We start from the raw sequence: 20319 nt of genomic DNA, 5'->3' as shown, positions 1-20319 counted from the left end.
TGTATGAGGCAGATAGGTATGCCATCTGCAACAGAAGCCTAGCAAAGAAACCTTTACACTCTTATTTCCTCATAAACCGAGATGGGCCTAGCAAATTCCGACCATGGTTTAATTTTACATCCTAGAAAAGGTTTTTTTTTGTGACTTAAAAAAAAATAAACAACAACTAATAACGAAAAAATAAACAAGAAACTGCTTAAGAAAGACAGTCCTGCTGAATATTATTCTCAAACTCCTTTCAAAGTAATGAAAGCTCCATTTGGGGAGAAAGGATCCTCATTGCAGTCTTTCCAATGATATCTGCTACTGTATTTGCATCTCTCAAGATTAACTGACAGTACGCCATTTCCAAGACATGATATCTCGAATTTTTAACACCAAAGGATTAATAAACCCAGAACAATCCTGTAAATTATTAACAATAATAAAAACTTTTATCCTAGAGCAGTTTATATAAATTAAAAATAGGATTTTATTGTAACCATTTTTCTATTTATTGTTTTTGTGTAATATTGAACTGTAATTTATTTAGTCATTTAATTTTTTCTTTAAAAAATTAATGTCTAATTATTAAGAAGAATAAATAATTAATATTTAATTTAAAATCGTATAAAAATTAACATTATTTAAAATTTAGTCTAATACTACATAATTAGTAAATATTATTTTTTATTAATAATTTATATTCATATTTATAAAAATTTTACATACAAATTATCAAAATTCACATATATAAATCAATACAATTTATACTATTTTTTAAAATTTACACATATAAATTAATAAAATTTATTTATTAAAAATAATTTAATATTTATATTACTAAAAAAATAACAAAAATAAAAATAAAAATTAATGGCTACTACAAGTTTATCTTTAATTCATTATAAAAAATAAGTTTAAAAAATTTGTCTCCAAATTAATACAGAGTCTCGATATTTTTGCATGTACGAGTATGAACAAGCAATAGAGTGATAGAGGGTTGAGGTTGATGACTATGGCTTCTGAATAGATAATAGAAACAATGAGCTCGCAGCTATTAGCACTACACCCTTCACCTCTTCCCACTAAACCCACACCATCAACAGCAGCAGCAACCCCTCACTACGAACGGATCTTCATCCCCACCCATGTTTACAGGCACCCCTCCGCCATTCTCCTAGAACTCTGCAACTCTCTCACCGAGCTCCGTCAATTCCTTCCCCTTGTCATCAAGAACGGCTTCTACAATCAGCACTTGTTCCAAACCAAGCTTCTCAGCTTGTTCTGCAGGTTCGGCAGCATTTCCGAAGCTACACGTGTCTTCGACTCCGTCGACGACCACGACAAGCTCGATGTACTTTACCACACCATGCTCAAAGGATATGCAAGAAACTCTTCTTTGCATGAAGCCTTGGGATTTTACCATAGGATGAGGTCTGATGGTGTTAAGCCTGTTGTTTACGATTTCACTTACTTGCTGCAGCTCTGTGGTGAGAAATTGGATCTCAGAATGGGTAGAGAGATTCATGGACAGATGATTGTTAATGGTTGTGAGAACAATTTGTTTGCCATGACTGCTGTTGTTAATTTGTATGCGAAATGCAGGCAGATTGCTGATGCCTATAAGATGTTCGAGAGAATGCCGCAGAGGGATTTGGTTTCTTGGAACACTGTGGTGGCCGGGTATGCTCAGAATGGGTTCGCCAAGAAGGCAGTTGAGTTGGTTTTGCTGATGCAGGAGGCTGGCCAGAAGCTGGATGCAATCACTCTGGTCAGTGTTTTGCCGGCCGTGACTGATTTGAAGGCGTTGAGAATCGGAAGGTCGGTTCATGGGTTTGCTGTAAAGTCAGGGTTTGAGTCCATGGTTAATGTTGCGACGGCGCTTCTCGATATGTACTTCAAGTGTGGGTCTGTGAGTGATGCGAGGTTGGTTTTTGAAGGAATGAGTAGCAAGAATGTTGTTTCGTGGAATACTATGATTGCTGGTCTTGCAGAGAATGGAGAGTCTAAAGAAGCATATGAAACTTTTTTGAAGATGTTGGATGAAGGGGTGCAGCCTACAAATGTTAGCATGATGGGAGCTTTGCAGGCTTGTGCTAATTTAGGCAATCTTGAACAGGGGAGATTTGTTCATAAATTGTTGGAACAACTGAAACTCAACTGTGATGTGTCGGTTATGAACTCTTTGATATCCATGTATTCGAAGTGCAAGAGAGTTGATATCGCAGCATCAGTATTCGATCATATGAAGGACAAGACGAACGTCACGTGGAATGCCATGATATTAGGTTATGCCCAAAATGGGTGTGTAAAGGAGGCTTTGAACTTATTCTGCATGATGCAATCTAAAGGCAGTAAACCTGATTCCTTTACATTAGTGAGTGCCATTACTGCTCTTGCAGATTTATCAGTTACCCGCCAGGCCAAATGGATTCATGGACTTGCTATAAGAACTTTGATGGACAAGAATGTCTTTGTTGCCACTGCTCTCGTTGACATGTATGCGAAATGTGGTGAGGTTCAGACGGCGAGAAAGCTTTTTGACATGATGCAGGAGCGGCATGTGATAACATGGAATGCAATGATAGATGGATATGGAACACATGGCCTTGGAAAAGCTGCTGTAGATCTCTTTGATCAAATGCAGAAGGGAGCCATCAAGCCGAACGAGATAACATTTCTGTCTGTTATCTCCGCTTGCAGCCACTCAGGTTTGGTGGAAGAGGGCCTCTACTACTTCGAAAGCATGAAGGAAAATTATGGCTTGGAGCCTGCAATGGATCACTATGGTGCCATGGTTGATCTCCTTGGTCGTGCTGGCCGGCTAGACGAGGCTTGGAAGTTCATCGAGCAGATGCCTGTCAAACCAGGGATAACCATTTTTGGTGCAATGCTAGGTGCTTGTAAGATCCATAAAAACGTCGAATTGGGGGAAAAGGCTGCCGACAGACTCTTCGAGTTAGACCCGGATGAAGGAGGGTATCATGTGTTGCTTGCCAATATGTATGCCTCTGCCTCAATGTGGGACAAAGTTGCCATGGTGAGGACATCCATGGAGAAAAAGGGGCTCCAGAAAACACCAGGTTGCAGCTTGGTCGAGTTGAGGAACGAGGTTCACACGTTCTATTCCGGAAGTACTAATCACCCTCAATCGAAAAGAATCTATGCCTTTCTTGAGGATCTTGGGAATGAGATCAAGGATGCTGGTTATGTTCCTGACACCAATTCAATTCATGATGTGGAAGAGGATGTGAAAGAACAATTGCTCACTAGCCATAGTGAGAGGCTTGCTATTGCATTTGGACTCTTGAATACTAGCCCTGGCACAACAATTCATATTAGGAAGAATCTTAGAGTTTGTGGTGATTGCCATGAGGCTACGAAGTACATATCACTAGTGACAGGAAGGGAAATTGTAGTGCGTGATATGCGTAGGTTCCATCATTTCAAGAATGGAACGTGTTCTTGTGGAGATTATTGGTAATATGGTGAAACAATTGAAACCATTTTTACTGAATTCTTGAGATGTATATTTTTAGTGGGGTTAATAGTCAAATTAGACAATTAGTCCTAAAAGATGGGTCATTTTCCAAATTCGTTCTTAAAAGATTTTATCAATCAAATTGGTTCTTTAAATATTACAAATTAATCATTTTTGTCCTTCTATCACTCCATTAATAGTTTCCGTCAATGATTGATGATATGAAATGCTAACTAGTATCATACATGATACCTAACATATCCAATTAGACGTTGAGCAAATATGTTTATGAAAATCTCAATTTAGTTGTTAGATTATATTTGGATTAGGGTTTATGTAATTGAAAAAATAAACTAAACTGATAGAATTTTAAAAACATATTAGGGTTTATGTATATTGTCCATTAACATTCTACATCATCAATTGTTGACGGAAATTAATGGAATGACGGAAGAACAAAAATAATTAATTTGTAATCTTTGAAGTACTAATTTGATTGATAAAATTATGAGGGACAAATTTAGAGAATAACTTATCTTTCAGCGACGAATTTGACCATTAACCCATTTTTAGTACTTGAATCTGAACAGGATGTTGAGTAACTTCTTAAGATATCTTAATTTATTAAACATGACAGTATGACAGCAATACTCCTTTTAACTGATAAATTTATTGATATCTCAACAATCAAAGAGTAGAGAATTTTAGGACATATAAATATTGTAACACTCCATCGAATTATATCATTTATCTCAACTATTCATCGTCAACGTCGTTCTCTTTTGCGCAAAGCAACAATCCCTTGCGTTTGCATTCAACTTTTGGCTCTTGGGATAGTTGGTCAGTTTTTTTCCCTACCAACATTAGGCTTCACCATTTATGGAGAAAGGACAGGACCACTTTTCAGAAGAGAATTAGCATTAACACTCTGAAACAAAACAAAAGAAACCAGATACAAAGAAATTTGTGTTCTTCAAACATTCCTTGCTAGTGGTCCCTCAGAATTGGTCCAAATCAATCCAACATTGAATCATTTTGTTAACATCCCTGACATTTTGCTATTTCCTATCAATGATTTTTAGAAGGAATATATACACTCTCCTTACAATACATAAAACAAAAACATCCATTTATCTAAATCCCCACGCAATAATCTATAGTTCTATACACCTAAAACTTCCAAGAAATTCGGTCACCCTCATCTCCACCACCAGAACAATTTAAAGAGATATATCTTTCTCATTCTAGCATTGTATGTCATGAAGGCTCTGGCTTTAACCGGATCAGCATTTAAGTACTCAAACGCATACATCTGTTTACCTTCTTCCAACCCATCTATCTCCATCACAGCCTCTAATAGCTCAGTCGCATCAACTGAGCATTTGTTTCGTTCCATAGCATCAGCTAGTCGCCTGATGCTTGCTGCCACTGTCATCAATGCATCCTGAAGGGCATCCTCTGAGGTACGAGGACGTTTTTGCTGCTGTCTCTGTGGCTGCGCCACTGGAGGCTCCTGAAATCCATCTGGCATCGGGCAATATTCTGGTGGAAGGGTGGAGTATGATTCAGTTCCATCTGTCTCACTCATATCTTCTGAACTGGGAGAAACAAAGGAAGGTGACTCATCCACGCCATTCTTCATATCCATTAGCTGGCTTCCATCCTTTATCCTAGCCCAACGACTAGGGGCTTGGTAATTTCCACAAACAATTTTCAGTTCATCGTACATCTCTATCTGCTTTCCATGGAACCCTCTTGCATCAGGACGTGCCTGTCAATTGAACCGGAGAGAGAACACCAAATTAGGTATTTATGCTTGATTTATAAACACTAAGAGAGAGAAAGATGAAAGAAAACTTACAGCAATATATTTCTTCCAGAGCTCATCACTGTCACATTCAATCATCTTTGTATTTGGATTCCACCAGAAACCATCATGACTTAGCATATCTTTTATTACTTTATATCTTTTTTTAATTGTTTTTAGGCGGTTTATCACTTTCTGATTATTCAAATTCAAGTTGAATTGAGCGTTCACAGCCACACAGGCAGAGGTATAGGCATTTTCATTGAAACATTTGTCAATTTTGTTCCCACGTTTTGCCTGAACAGCCAAGGCTTCAATAAGACACTTATCCATTGCAATTGACCACACAACATTTCTTCCTTTGTTTTTCATATCCTTTCTTTGTCTTTGCAGATCATACTGCTCCATTTCTACATAAAGACAATAAAGATTTGAAATGTTGTTCAATATAATATGTATCCATCATCATCCATCTTCTTCTTGGTTCATGACACTAAAAATATTTAATTTAATAGTCTATCAACATTGACTTAGCTATAAAATGAATTGTTTAATCTTTGCAATGAAAGGGGTAAATAAGTGGTTGAAAAATAAAACAAACATTAGTGTGCTTTTCACTATCAGTTGCCACAGCTTTTATGGTGTGTTTTGGGATAGTTGTGGATTCTTTCTGAAGAAACTATCTTAATTATCACTTCATGTGGAATCTGTCCACTTCTTGCATACTTTAGTGCATTTAGTTGGACGGAAGCATCACAGCTTTAAGATAATCTCTACGCTCCAAAGGTTTTGAAAGGCAAGCTTATGGCCCCTATAGCCTACAAGTGTTTTGTTTCAATGGTGCATGATATCTTTGATATGCAGAAACAAGGGCCCTAAAAAATGTTTGCTGTAGTTTTTCTCTTGTGCCTAATTATGTCTAGAACTTTCTAGTTCACATAGTATGTTATCACACCGTTTTTAAACTTGTGCTCACGTCACATGCCTTTTGAAGGAAGCAACCAAACTAAGCTCTGCAAGTCAAACATGAACAGCATGAGCTTCAGCATCAATTTGCTTCTTCAATGAGCAAGTCCTCAAAATGCTCCGACAATCAAAGACCAACACTAAACCCACAATTATGAATTATAATGAAAGCAGAGAAAACTTTCCAGAAAATACTTTGATTCAATTGGAAAACAAGAAGAAATAGTACAGAGTGCAGAGAATCATAGAATGCAGCACGTGCATATTTTCGCCATTTCAAAAATTAGAATGAAATGCAACAAATTAACTGACCAAATGGATGAGTAATCAAATCCCAAGTAAATCTATTATTAACTTGTGTACCAAACAAAATAAGCTTAATTTTCAAAATGAACTTTCCTCATAAATCCTAGAAAAGAAAACCTCATTGGCGAAAAAGCTTCATTAAAGCCTAATATTCTGTAATTAGGCTGTTTAAATATGAACTCGATTATTTATTACAATGCAAATTCAAACAGTAATTTATTAATCAACAACCAACATTCAATCATTCTGGTCCTAAATGCTCACCGTTCACCTATTGAATATAGAAAAAAGTAAAATCATGAAATTACACACTGAAGCAAGCAATGAAACACATTATAAATTTGAATAGCGAGTCCTAAAGAGATTTTGCACTTTCACTTCAAAGTCCAAACACAGAGAAACGTAATCGCAAAAGTGAAATAATATAAAGAGAAGCTCCATTGTTGAATCCAATCATAGGCTACAGAAAAAAAAAAAAAAAAGACAGATCAAAGAAAAGAGAATGCGCATAAGAGTTACCCGCTACAACGGATTGCTTGCTGCGGTGGCGGCAATGGAGTCAATGAGTGCAAATGTGATAGCTCATTCAGCTGGTTAGGGTTTTCTCGGGAAAATAATATGAGAAAATTGATTCTCGCTTTTTCTCGAAGAACAAAGACCGAAAAGAAAATGCAGTCCATTCCAGTCATGCAATCAGAATCAAGTGCAAAACGGCGTACGAGAATGACCGAATGCGCCTATAGTTGAGAGCCACGTGTCGGTGGGGTTCCCAGCATTAGGTCACTAGAGATAGAGACTTAGAGAGAGTAAAATTTTTTCTTAACTAGCATGAAGTTTTTCTTTTGTAAATTTTGAAAGTATTGCGTTATGTGTATAATAAAATTAACCGTTAAAATCAATTATTAAGGTAAAAAAATTTAGTGTTTAAATAATATTTTTATTCTAAAATAATATTTAAAGTATTTTGGGCAATTTACATATTTAAAATATTTGGAAGAAAACATTACGCAATTACAACTTTTTAAAATACGAGACACAAAATATACAAATATGTAAAACATTTGGAAGAAAAAGTTGTAATTGCGTATTCTTCCAAATGTTTTAAATACGTAAATTTCTCAAGTATTATATTATTGACAAAAATGATTTAAAAAAATATGATAAATGTGATTTTTTTTTGTGATGGAAAGAAAATAAATAAAAACTAAGAAAAAAATAAATAAAAAATTGTTTAAGAAAGGCAATTTCACTTAGGGCTGGCAATGGGTAGGGTAGGGTAGGGTTTGGACCCTATCCTAACCCTACCCGCGGTTGAAAATTCTATTAAAACTCTACTCTATCCTATCCGCGGGTTAAGAATCTTTCAACCCTAACCCTACCCGCACCCTAAAATTCTAAACCCTACCCTACCCTACCCTATCCTACCCGCAGAAATATCAATTTTTTTCAAAGTAAATATAAAATTCAATCATTTCAAATTTTATACATATTAATAACATAAAAAAAATAACAAACTAATGCTCTAAATTACTAAATTAACTAATTAGTTTAGTGGTTGTTCACTTAGCATACCCGGACCGTACCCTATCCTACCCGTAGCGGGTAGGGTATCCTACCCTACCCGAACGGGTTGGACCGAGTTAGGTACCCGCGAGTAGGGTATGAATTGCCAGCCCTAGTCTCACTAAATACTATTCTTAAATTTTTTCTAAGACGATGGAAGTTTCATTTGAGAAGAAAGGGTCCTCATTGCAATCTTTACCATGATATCTGCTACTGTGTTTGCATTTCTCAAGATCAACCAGAGTTCAGTATATCTCGAATTTTCAACACCAAATGATCAATAAAATCAAAGTAATCCTGAAAATTATTGACAATAATTAAGGCCTCCACATAATCTGTCTCACATATAATATCTCTTTATTTTGAGTACCAGACTAAAAAAAACCTTTTCAAATAGCAAATAAAAACTCTCCTAGAATACCATGAATCTCAATTGTTCCTAAACAATCTTTTGCCATATTCCTTTCCAATCTTTACTAACACAGGTAAAACCAATTTGAGCATCATTACTAGAATAGCTAACATCACAATTATTTTTAAAAGTGTCCACCAAGAAAAAATCCAAGAACCACTAATAATGGAAGAAATAGACACTTGTTACAACTCAAAAATATTCCAAAACTCATTTTCTAAGGACAAAACCATACCAGTCATCAGATTTTACACAATAATAAAAATTGCTTCATATTCTTATTCTTATAATTCGAGAAAAGATTTAGCATTTTGGTTTATTAACCCAAAAATTTTTCTATTAACAACAATAAAATTAACTTCTATCCCATCATCAACTACTCTTAAGTATGGGGGCCAAAACATCAAAATATTGGTTACATTCCTTGTGGTATAGCTTAATCCATAAACACATAATCTAAGAGAAATTATAATATTTGCATGATGAGCAGATTGCATATCTTTAATAATTGAACTACAACACTCAGTTAAAACAAGAATGGTTCAAATATGTTGACGTAATTACTTGTACATCAAGCAATTCTAAAACAGTTTTTATAATGTTGTATATACTACTTATCTAGGAAAAACATTTGAGATTGATACTTCATTGACAGAGATATTATCTTTAGAAGTCTTTGACGTTGACTCGTCTTCTTTACCGAACTTTCTTCCAACTGAAAATGCAGGATGATTAGGATTAGGAAGTGTCATTGTCTCACTTGCTAGCATAACAACCACTGTAGACATTGTTGGTCGATCTATTGCATCTTCTTGTACACATAGCAAACCAATATGAATACACCTTGTAACTTCATTTCTTATGTATGTATTTTCTAATATAGGATCTACTAACTCTAAACATTCTCCTTCACACCATAGTTTCCAACTCTGCACAAAAATATGGATATTAATATATCGGAAATGTTTGGTAACTGAAAAAAATCAGCCAAAAACAGCCATAATTTGCCTTATTTAGCATTTATTAAACAGATATGCGCATATGTTTTGTAATAGCAATTTATTTAAAAATACTGTAATGGAATCAAGAAAACTAACATATACAAGAAGACTTTGACCATGATCTGAAAGATAGAATCCACTATTCCTTTTGCCAGCAATGATTTCTAGTAAAAGAACTCCAAAACTAAAAACGTCTGATTTTACTGAATATAACCCTTCCATAGCATATTCGGGAGCCATATATCCGCTGTTTAAAAAATCAATAGAATATTGTTAGCCTTGCCAAAATAGAAAACAATGTAACAACACATATATATAATATATACACACAAAAGAAAATACATTAATATGACATACTAGGTGCCCATAACCCTTCTAGTGTTTTCTTCGTTCTGGCCTTTTTCAAATGTCCTTGCTAGTCCAAAATCTGATATTTTTGGATTCATATCTTGATCAAGTAGAACATTACTAGCTTTCATATCTCTATGAATTATTTTAAGTCTAGAATCTTCATGAAGGTATAGAAGTCCTCGTGCGATTCCTTTGATAATATTCATTCGAACCTTCCAACTTAGTTGCTTTCGTTTTTCCATGTCTGACAACAAGATAAGGAATGTTTCTTGACAAAATTACTTATGCAATGAAATACATTAAAAAAGAGAGAGAGAAGTTACATAAAAGAGTGTTTCTATATTGTATCATTCAATATCAACAACTAAGAGAAAATTAAATTGAAAGTAAAATTTTAAAGGCATGAGGTTCTATAGTAACAAAACTTACTAACAAGAAAATAGAGACAGAATTAAAAGAAATGATAAATATGTATTGAAGTTATTTTGACATAATACAAGAGTCATGCTATTTATAGGGATATTATCAACTAACTTCATAAATATTCATCTACTAACTACTTATCATTATTTTAATACTTACCGAATAGATGAAGGGCAAGGCTTGAATTGGACATGTACTCGTATATAAGCAGCTTTTCATTTTCCTCAACACAACAACCCAACAGTCTCACAAGGTTCCTATGTTGTAGTTTGGCTATGAAGATTACTTCATTCTTGAACTCATCTAAACCTTGGCCAGATGTTTTTGAGAGTCTTTTGATGGCAACTTCTGTCCCATCTTGTAAGCTTCCCTAAATATAGATTTTGCAAAGAAATAAAAATCCAGGTACAAAAAAAGTCATTGCAATAATTGCAACAATGAGTAAAAGTAAAAGAGTAAACACACAAATGAGTACTTATGAATTTGTTTTGTAAATTAAGTTTTTAATTATGAGTTTAATTTTGATACACTGACAATGTAAAGCGTTTTATACAGTCATACAATCACATCTGTTCTTTTGGATGATCATTCACACAGTTAAGGTGAAAGGTAGTTATTTTTAGTTTTTTACTGATGTGGCGTTACTAATTGGATGCACGTGTATAACTATTGGTGGAAACTCAGGTGCAGTCGACTTCATGTGAAGTTGATACATGAGAGCCGTTAAATGATTTGACTGATTTGACTAAATTTTCATCGAACAGCTCTCACGTATCAACTTCACATGAAGTCGACTTCACCTGAGTTTTTACCATAACTATTTTACTCTGACAGTGCATCAAAATTAAATTTATAAATTACATGCATATAGAGCTTGGTTTCCACATTAAAATATTCAGTGATACCTTATAAACAGGACCAAATCCACCTTCCCCTAATTTGCAAGAATCTGAAAAGTTATTAGTGCTCTGTCGAATCCAAAATAGAGGGATTGTAGGAAGGTCAGCATTCAATGAATCGTCTCCTTGACCTTGATATGGGTTATAATGTATTGATATAGGAGTGGTCTCTGACAATAATGCATCTACACATAAAAAGTTTATGATATGAGAATTATAATGTTTATTGAAATGAAGTTAGAGAAGTTGAATAGTGTCAGTTACCATTATTTGATTGATTCTTCCTCCATAAGAAGTAGATGCCACAACTTAGTAGAACTAATGCCACCAACACACTCACTATGATGATTATCAACGTTTTTGTCTTACTTGTACCCTTATTATTGGCTGCAATAATACCGTTGTTATTTGTGCTTCTTGATTGAGAAAAAAGAAAAAGAAAAAAAAAATAAAAAAATGTTGAATATCATTATTTTGAACTATTAATTAATATAATTAAATAAAATACTAAGTGTATAAATAATTAAATTTTATTTATTAGATGGTTAAATTATTTTATATCAATATTAAGATATAAATGATAGTAAATCATTAATTTTTTTTTAAATGAAGCTGTAATATAATTTTCAATCCAAATATAGTAAGTATGACTATATTTTTTACTTTATTAAAAAAATTACTTATATTTAAGTACAGGATAATAATTAACTTCTACTTTTATTTTTTTAATTTCCTTTGCTGCCTTCAAATAAGTGACTCCCCAACAACACAATAAGCCGGATATAGGAGATATTTTTTATTAAATGTTTGGATTGGACAACCTTTAGAAAAAATTTCAAGTGTACTGGAAATACTGATATTCCAATTATTTTAACTGTTGATTTTAATTAATAAATATTATATATATTTTTTTTATAATTCAGATCAACTGTTAAAACAATTGAAATACCGGTATTTTTGATACACTTGAAACTCTTTCTAACCTTTAACTATAGGTACAGTCTCCTCATACTCAATTAAGAGGTTGCGAGTTCGAGTCTCCTATCTTTAGTAAAAAAAAAAAAAAAAAAAAAACTATAGGCATTATATATATGAAAAGCTTTTAAATATACCAGTATATCAGTATTTCAATAAATTTTAACTATTGATCTTAATTATATATATTATATATAATTAAAATTAAGGATTAAAAATTACTAAAACACTAATATATGATACACTTAAAAATTTTCATATATTATACTTATTCACACTACACAATCACACATCTAATATTAAAAATTTCTATCTATAATTAACCTCACCTAAATTTTAAACTCGGATACACATATTGCAAAACAAGACTACTAAAACTAGGCTTTGTGTGTATTAAATGATTTTTTTAACAAAAGAAAAATAAAAGCACGGGTCCATAAGTCCATTTCTTATTAAATATGAAATGGACCTTAATTAAATAGGTCAGGCCTAATGACGAATGCAACTGGATCTATTATTATTTCTTCTCATAAATTTCAAGGTTTAGTTAAAAACATGTTTTCTTTTCTACATGAAATATATATATATATATATATATATATATATATATATATATTATATATATACATATATATATATATATTAAAATTATTATTAGTAAAAAATTTTAAATACTTTTAATAATGATATAATGAACATATTAAAACAACTTAGATTTTATGTCCTTTTCACAAAAAAAAAATGTATTCACTTAATAATATGTATTCTAGAAACATACATTTTATCAAGTGGATGGCTGAGAGAGCTGTTTACCAGCCATATCCATATCAGCCACCCATTAAATATAAATAGATGACAGGAATTAAAAGATGATTTGATTAATTTCAAACCTAAAAAAGCAAGCTGTCTTAAATTAATGCCTACCAAACCCCAAACTCTAAAAGGACAAGGGACATTGTGAATTTGTGACAAGTCACTGTTATTTTAATTAGAATTAAGAGGCAATATATCATCTAACATTTGTATCTTTGACTTCCCGCCTGCTATATCTAAATAAATTAAAGCCTAAGCAATTCACATGTATATTTTAATTATGGACCCCACAAAACATGATAATAAATCTACTTAATTAGTTATTTATAAATTATATTAACTTTCAAGAAGAATCCTCCCACCAGCGGGAATTGACTTTCAAGGCTCTAAATCAAGATATATACATATTACATACTATAACAATACATTTTTTTTAGTTTAAACATGAGACAATAATAGAAGCAAGAAAAATTGATTTAGGCTTTTATTTTTTATTTTTTAAAAGCATAAATATAAAAAAAATTAACTAATTTGCAATTAACCAACATTTATTATTTTTTATTTGTAAAATCATATTTTTAATTTTTATTTTTAAAAAATTAGAATATAATATTAGAATTTAAAATTTAAAATAAAATTGACTGATATTAATTAAAAAAAATTGATCCAATCCCTAATTAAAATCCTTTTAAAATTGTGCAAAAATTAATTTCTATTTTTTATATATAGAATTTTAAAATTAAAAAACAAAAAATGCAAATAAAACTCAGAATTGACCTGAATTGAATGATGGAGAAGGTCCTTGACTGGTAGTAATCTTGTAGAACATAAAATCATCATACTTGATCAAACAACTTGGAGCCAAAACTTGCCATCCAACTTTTGAAGCACAGCATTTAGGAACTTGATCCAACATAGCATTCAAACACTGCCTACACTGATCACTAGTAAGGTCCCTACTACACTGCACCAACCCATACCTTTCCCCTGAAGAACCACCAGAATTGAACTCACCCATTGCATACAGCAAGTTGGTCTCCACAGTAGCATTCTTTATCAAGCTCTGCATGTAAGTCTCTGCTTTCTGGAGTTCTTGTGTGCTGTTGGTGCTGTTCTTGGTCCCAGGAAATTGCCACGATGGGGTTATTGTAAGGTTTCCAAAGAAGTCATGGTTGGAGTATCTGAGTATGCAGTAGTTGTACCATATCACTGCTGATGATCTGTTTGGACAGTGCTGAACAATGTCTGAAGCTGCAGTGGACACGCAAAACTGGCAGAAGGTGCCTGTCACGTCACCTCTACCACCAAGTGTAAAACAATTTTAATAATAATAAAAAATAATTAATGAATCTGAAAGCTGTTCGTACAATGTGTACAATGGACTGTTTATTTAGCTCAATATAGGTTAAAAAATAAATATTCGAGTAAAATATTACTAATTTTTCAAATACAATACACTCATACTATCCAAAATAACCATTCGGGTACAAAGTATAATAAACATCTGATATCCTACTAAATCGAATATCCCTAAACTCTCATTATATACACTGTATAGATACTCTATGGGCTCTTTATACTTCTTCACGATGAATACATGTAACGTAATACTTAACATCATTTATTTTTTTATAACAAAATTTAATTTTTATATATTGTTAGTGTAAAATACTTGTAGATAATTAATAATGTATCGATACATCAATAAAGATAACTAATTTAATTTTCTATAGCATTAACATTAAGTTTATTATAAAATTTAAAAAATATTATATATATATTAAAAATCAAATATATCAAATTAACTATCGGTATTCGAATATAAATAAATATATTATTTCACATATTTATTTTATTTTATTATATATATGATATATATACATGAACGAATAATTTGATAGTTAATTTTTTTTTATATGTAGATATTTATAAATAATTAGCATAAGAGATTAGTTATTGTGTTTATAGTAAGTTCTGCATCAATTGAGAATTATAAAACATATTATATATATAATGATTTATTTAACTTTTTTTTTTTAAGTTTACCAGAATTGAAAATTACACAAGAGTATAACATTTGTTTGAAAGTAGAAGATGATATTTAATTTTAATTTATTAATATATATTTTTTAAAATAAAAATAAAAAATTTAGAGTACATTTAATTTGTGTTTTTATTTTTTTAAATTTAAAAAATAAAAACAGATAATTAAAATAGAAACTAAAGACGTGGAAAAATAATGCACGGAACCGAAGAAACATTGTTTATGGAAGGGAAGTCGGTACCTGCAGTCATAGAGGCCATAGACGGCATCGCGAGTGGCGGTTCCGATGGCGGTATGGTTGTAGCCCTTGCTTGTGGCAGCATCAGAGGAAAGCCATGAGAGGATGCTGTTGAGGTTGGTTTTGAATCCACTTGTTAGGGATTCTTCCGTCGAGTTTTTGCAATCATCTCCAACGTAGTTTGGGGACGATGATTGTGCTCTTGTTGTGGTGAAGGAGATGAAGAAGCTCAGCAAGAAGAACCACAGAAATAATCCATGGATAGTAGTAGTGAGCTTCGTTTCCATCATTTGATGAGTGAGTGTGATTGATCAAATCACTTTTTGTTGTTGTATCAAATTGTGTTTGATGAGACACTTGAGGATTTACATATAGGTTGATAGATGTTGACGAAGTCAATACTCAATAATTGACTATAAATTAATTGTGGCGGTGACCGAATAAATGAAAGAATTGCACGTAAACCTTGACTTTAAGACCAAATGTGTGAAAGGGAAGAAACCAGCCATTGGTGTATGGTTTGTAGCTTCTCTATCTGCAGTAATTATGATACCCTTAGAATATTCAAACTCACAAAAAGATGGGGGCAACACGATTGTTATATGTATTTAATTTTCAGAAGATGATGTTTTCAGCTCATTGGCTCCATCGAGTTATTCTATAAGATTATATAACCCACTATTAAGAAAATCAAAATCCACTTTCATTTTATTTTAATATCTCAAAATTTACTCATTTACTAAAAATGATACCGAATAATGCTAGGAAGACAAAAAGTAGATTTGAAAATATATTTAAGTTTCTGAACTTTTGAAAATTTGGACATATCGATTCCTCCTATTCATTACACAATGGAAAAATCAAATGTGACTCCCATTGTACTGACTTGGTTGATACAGATGCACACGAGAGAGATGTTTTAAAATTGGACAAATTAGACTTAGAGATCGACATGTCTAGATTTTAAAGAGGTCAAAAAAACTTAATGTATTTTTAAATCATCAGAATTTAAATGTATGTGAACTAAAAACTCAAGAATAATTTGTCTTTTTCTCTTTAAATAATAATCTTAATATATATTTCTGCTCTTATATACCACTAATGCTACGAAGACAACAAGAAACCAGACAAAATTTATCCTATTTAACCTTCATTAATTGTTGATATATCTACTATATTGATAATTAATTTTCGATGATTGGTTTGATTAATGCACTAATGATTGGTTTAATAATGCACTACTGACTTATATTTATGCGCTAAAAAATAATAAACTACTATAAGCCTATAAAAGAAAGTGACATTGTAACAAATGTGCATTCATAGGTTCACACTATAAAAGTCAGTTTAGATACCAGAATCATAACTGAAATTGTAATGTATTATAGTATAGAATTTCAATTTCAGTTTAAAATTTATACTTGATTTCATTAAAGAATTAAAAGATGCACTAAAAAAAAGGTGGAAGTCATGTGTCTATATCAAGATGACGTTTTAACTTACGTGGCAACACGCCATCTAGCTGGCTCGCTGCGCGCCCAAGAACTTTGAGCCTCAGCCACAGCCACAGCCACGATGAAAATGATGGGTTCGCCTCATCAAATGTGCGACAAGTTTAGGAGGATTTTGAGAAGATGGTAAAATTGTAGTCGAAAATGGTTCAGATGTTTAAATCGTGTGGTGTTTGATTTGAAGGATTCTCCTAAGAAATTGGAGTTAGAAAGGAAGCAACTCCAAAGCGAGAAAGTGAATGATGGAAATCATGAAAACATGGATGGGATCTTCAACTCCAAGATGTTGGGATAAAGGGAAAAATGGAAAGCATAAAAACAAGAGTGGGATATTCAACAAGGCTCAAATACCAATATCATTACCAGATACCAAGCAAGGAATTGAACCTCTCCATTCAGCTAGTGTGCCATATACGGAATCAACTCCTCCATCTGACATCATAATGTTCATTATACAACATTTGGAGCTAAAACTATCCAAACTACAATTTGAAAGAAGAGGGGGAAATCAAAGTCAAGCACTGATGACAGCATCACTATTGCCATCTAAACCTTCCACTAATCTCCTCTTCGCCGACTTCGTTCTATAACACCAGACCTCGAAAGCCTCACTCAGGTCCGGGTATCCGATTTCTCTGCTTCTAATCCAGTCAGCAAGAATGTCTGCTTGGTCGTTTGATGGCAATGTCAATACCATTGACACAATTGCTCCCTCAATGGCCTGGCACAAATCTTGGTCCATTTTGTAAGGAAAACCATTCTCCTCTATGCCTTTTGAATCCAGCAACGGCTTCATTTTCCGAATATACGGAAACCAAGACTTCAGCAATTGGACGCGGCATGCTGCCGGAAGAATCACACCGCCATAACCAACCGCTTCCAAAACTTTACATGTTACCTCTATCAGCTTTATTTTCAGGCCCCACATGACCTGGTCAAGCTTCTTGTCTTCAACAATTCGCAAAATTTGATTAGAGATCGCAGCCCAATCAGAGACCAAATTTTTCATTAAATCCATCTTTGGGAGTACATTGCACATCCATTCAAGATCAGATAACTTTCTCATTATTCTATCATTATTATCTGCAGCCCCAAGCTCATGAGAGGGGACCAACAACAAAGAAGCCAAGTCCTTTTCGAATGAATTAATTGTATTGTAAACACCCGTTCTTACCACTGACTTAACTTCGTCATCAGCCATGACTATCAGAGTATCTTTGTCTTTACTTAGCATGTAGTCGACTTGCTCCTGTGCAGATGTTCGGAGCACATCTCCAAATGGTAAACACGACCCATCAATAGACATGGCGATGCGAATGGCTGAAACAAATATATCTTTTGTGATAACTAATTGTACAGGTTTAATCTGATGTATAAATGACATGGCTATTCAACTCAGTTTCAAAACCACATTTAACTTTGCAAAACTGCGGTGCTCCTTCCTCCAGATGATATCCAAGTTTAACACCCTCGTGTTCTCACAGCAGAGAGCAATTTCAATGAACAAATAATGTCACACTACTCCAAAATTATACTTGCGGTTGTGGCAATATAATGGCTTTAAAGGATGACAACATGAAAACCAGGTGATTCTTCAAGGGAATGCCATAAATTTTACAATCTGCATCAACCAAAAAGCTTTTAAGAAGCCAGATTTCATTCGAATCTAAATAAAGTGAAGCAATAGTAATAATCCTATCCCTAAATGCAAGTGATCATCACTAATGGTAGCATGGAAATATTAGCAACAGATTTTTAAGTTTCAAATCAGCTTGATAAATTCCAGAATAGATCATACAATAGATTTGCTAACATTATAAAACCTATATAGCCAACCAAAAAAAAGATGTACTAGTAGCAATAATAGCAGCATATTATACCTCACGAAAACAAAGCATTCAGTTTTAATAAAAAACGGAATCATCAATAGTGTTGCAGGGGATAACATTGATTTAAAAGATTTCGGCTTCAAAACTTTGGTTGATTATTAGGGGGAGTATTAGTAATACTGGCACTTCCCTCTTGTGTACCTTTCCAATTACCCTCCATCCTCATTATTTTATTTTTCATAGTGAGAAATGTTCAATTGCAAAGATAATTTAGAGATAACATATAATTTGAGAAACGACATTATCAATTAAAGAGTGACAGTAAGTGATGTAAACATTGGTAACTATAGCACCTGCTTGTACAAATTCCTTTCTCTACACTCGCTAAATGGAGAAATAATTAGTTACTTTTTAAGATTCTACGACACTGATTGTATCTACTTTCCATCGTTATGTGGAGGATCACTTTCAGGAGTTACAAGCAAGTTCCTATCAATTTAGCAGCTTATGAAGGAAACACAAAATTGACAGCACATGTGCTTAATCAACTGAACTAAAAAAATCCCTATTTTGAATCGAAGTAATTGAATTGAAAATTTGAAATCAATTGAGAATTCAAATCTACTAATAACTACTCTACTTCTCTACGTACCTTCGCTAACAATCTCACTCGAAGGAATCAGCAGCGGCGTTCCCGAGAAGAAAGAAAGCAAATGGAGATTCAGATTAGGGACAAAATGGCGCAGAAAGGCGGAATGGGCTATGGGCTTATTGAAGTTAGTATCGGATCCGGGTCTAGTTTGACCCGGAACCGGCCCATATATTTTAAAAATCATGATTAATAGTCTAGTTTTTTTTGGTGACTAATTAATACTTTAGTTTGAGTATGGGGATACTATGCCATTTGAGTCATAACTCATTGGCAATAAATAAAAATTTGGAAAGATAGGAGACTCAAACCCACAACCTATTAATTGAATATGGGGAGTCTATGCCATTTGAGCTATTACTCATTAGCTTTCAAAATTTGGAAAGATATGTGACTCGAACCCGCGACCTCTTAATTTTATGCGAATAGTTACCTCTATTAAATATTAGTTATATATTCGTAAATTTTATACTTTATTATATCAAATGGTAATATTATTTAATATTTTTTAATAACTTATAATATTTATTAGATTAAATACAGAATAAATAAATAATGATAATTTTATTTTATGTTATTTTTAATATTTATTAGATTAAATATACTCTGACTTCGTATACAACAGAAATGATTTATAAAAACCACAAAAAGGAAGTAATTATAAGAACAAGAGTTGTGCATTTAATTAAGAATGAGAATTTAAGAGAAAGAAACAAAATATAGTAGCTATAGGTTAAGCCCTCTCTCTCGCAGCAAGTCAGCACCCTTTTTTTCTTTCTTTTTCTTTTTTTTGATCATTGGAACTACATTAATGTTATGTGGAGGTAATTATAGCTGATATTATATTGAATTAGAATGTTTGGATAAATTTTAGAGGAAGCCACATCAACAATCATTACATTGCATTAATAATGGCTTTGAATATTTCTGTTTGTATGTATTTTTTCCTTTCAAATCAAAGATGAGAGTTGAGATATTGTTTAAGGAAAATGAATCTAGTGTTAGCTGTTAGTTGAAGATCCGACTTTCATGTACGACATAAATAAATAAATAATGACATCAGAACCAG

At 32.8% G+C, this 20319-nt stretch overlaps 4 protein-coding genes across 7 annotated transcripts; 1 reads left to right on the top strand and 3 right to left on the bottom strand.

Moving 5' to 3' along the window:
- Positions 1-901: 901 nt before the first annotated feature.
- On the top strand, positions 902-3631 carry LOC114926067 (pentatricopeptide repeat-containing protein At1g11290, chloroplastic-like). Its single transcript, XM_029296306.2, has one exon. It carries the CDS (start codon positions 1025-1027, stop codon positions 3464-3466), a length of 2442 nt encoding a protein of 813 aa, XP_029152139.1. The 5' UTR covers positions 902-1024; the 3' UTR covers positions 3467-3631.
- Positions 3632-4363: 732 nt separating this feature from the next.
- On the bottom strand, positions 4364-7388 carry LOC112782734 (uncharacterized). 2 transcript variants are annotated; one of them, XM_025825284.3, is made up of 4 exons: positions 7062-7199; positions 6226-6283; positions 5325-5680; positions 4364-5234 (listed from the first exon to the last, which is right to left on the bottom strand). In XM_025825284.3, the coding sequence occupies exons 3-4, from the start codon at positions 5676-5678 to the stop codon at positions 4662-4664; spliced, it is 927 nt and encodes a 308-aa protein (XP_025681069.1). In that variant the 5' UTR covers positions 5679-5680; positions 6226-6283; positions 7062-7199; the 3' UTR covers positions 4364-4661. The 2 variants fall into 2 exon arrangements, with proteins under 2 accessions (XP_025681069.1, XP_025681070.1); XM_025825285.3 differs by lacking the exon at positions 6226-6283 and having other exon boundaries at positions 7062-7388.
- A 1586-nt stretch (positions 7389-8974) lies between these two features.
- On the bottom strand, positions 8975-16289 carry LOC112782717 (cysteine-rich receptor-like protein kinase 10). Of its 3 annotated transcripts, none has more exons than XM_025825258.3 (8): positions 15265-16289; positions 13757-14277; positions 11456-11578; positions 11198-11376; positions 10452-10662; positions 9876-10113; positions 9615-9765; positions 8975-9446 (listed from the first exon to the last, which is right to left on the bottom strand). In XM_025825258.3, exons 1-8 carry the CDS (start codon positions 15549-15551, stop codon positions 9132-9134), a joined length of 2025 nt encoding a protein of 674 aa, XP_025681043.1. In that variant the 5' UTR covers positions 15552-16289; the 3' UTR covers positions 8975-9131. The 3 variants fall into 3 exon arrangements, with proteins under 3 accessions (XP_025681043.1, XP_072085507.1, XP_072085508.1); XM_072229406.1 differs by having other exon boundaries at positions 11456-11607; positions 15265-15899; XM_072229407.1 differs by having other exon boundaries at positions 9861-10113; positions 15265-15604.
- An 815-nt stretch (positions 16290-17104) lies between these two features.
- LOC112782718 (BTB/POZ domain-containing protein At3g05675) lies at positions 17105-19493 on the bottom strand. Its single transcript, XM_025825263.3, has 2 exons — positions 19254-19493; positions 17105-18393 (listed from the first exon to the last, which is right to left on the bottom strand). Exon 2 carries the CDS (start codon positions 18154-18156, stop codon positions 17287-17289), a length of 870 nt encoding a protein of 289 aa, XP_025681048.1. The 5' UTR covers positions 18157-18393; positions 19254-19493; the 3' UTR covers positions 17105-17286.
- Positions 19494-20319: the final 826 nt, after the last annotated feature.

The sequence above is a fragment of the Arachis hypogaea genome, chromosome 20, assembly GCF_003086295.3.
Source record: "Arachis hypogaea cultivar Tifrunner chromosome 20, arahy.Tifrunner.gnm2.J5K5, whole genome shotgun sequence".
Lineage (NCBI taxonomy): Eukaryota > Viridiplantae > Streptophyta > Magnoliopsida > Fabales > Fabaceae > Arachis > Arachis hypogaea.
The sequence above is the reverse complement of the archived record's forward strand: the minus strand, read 5'-3'. Positions and strand labels throughout refer to the sequence as shown.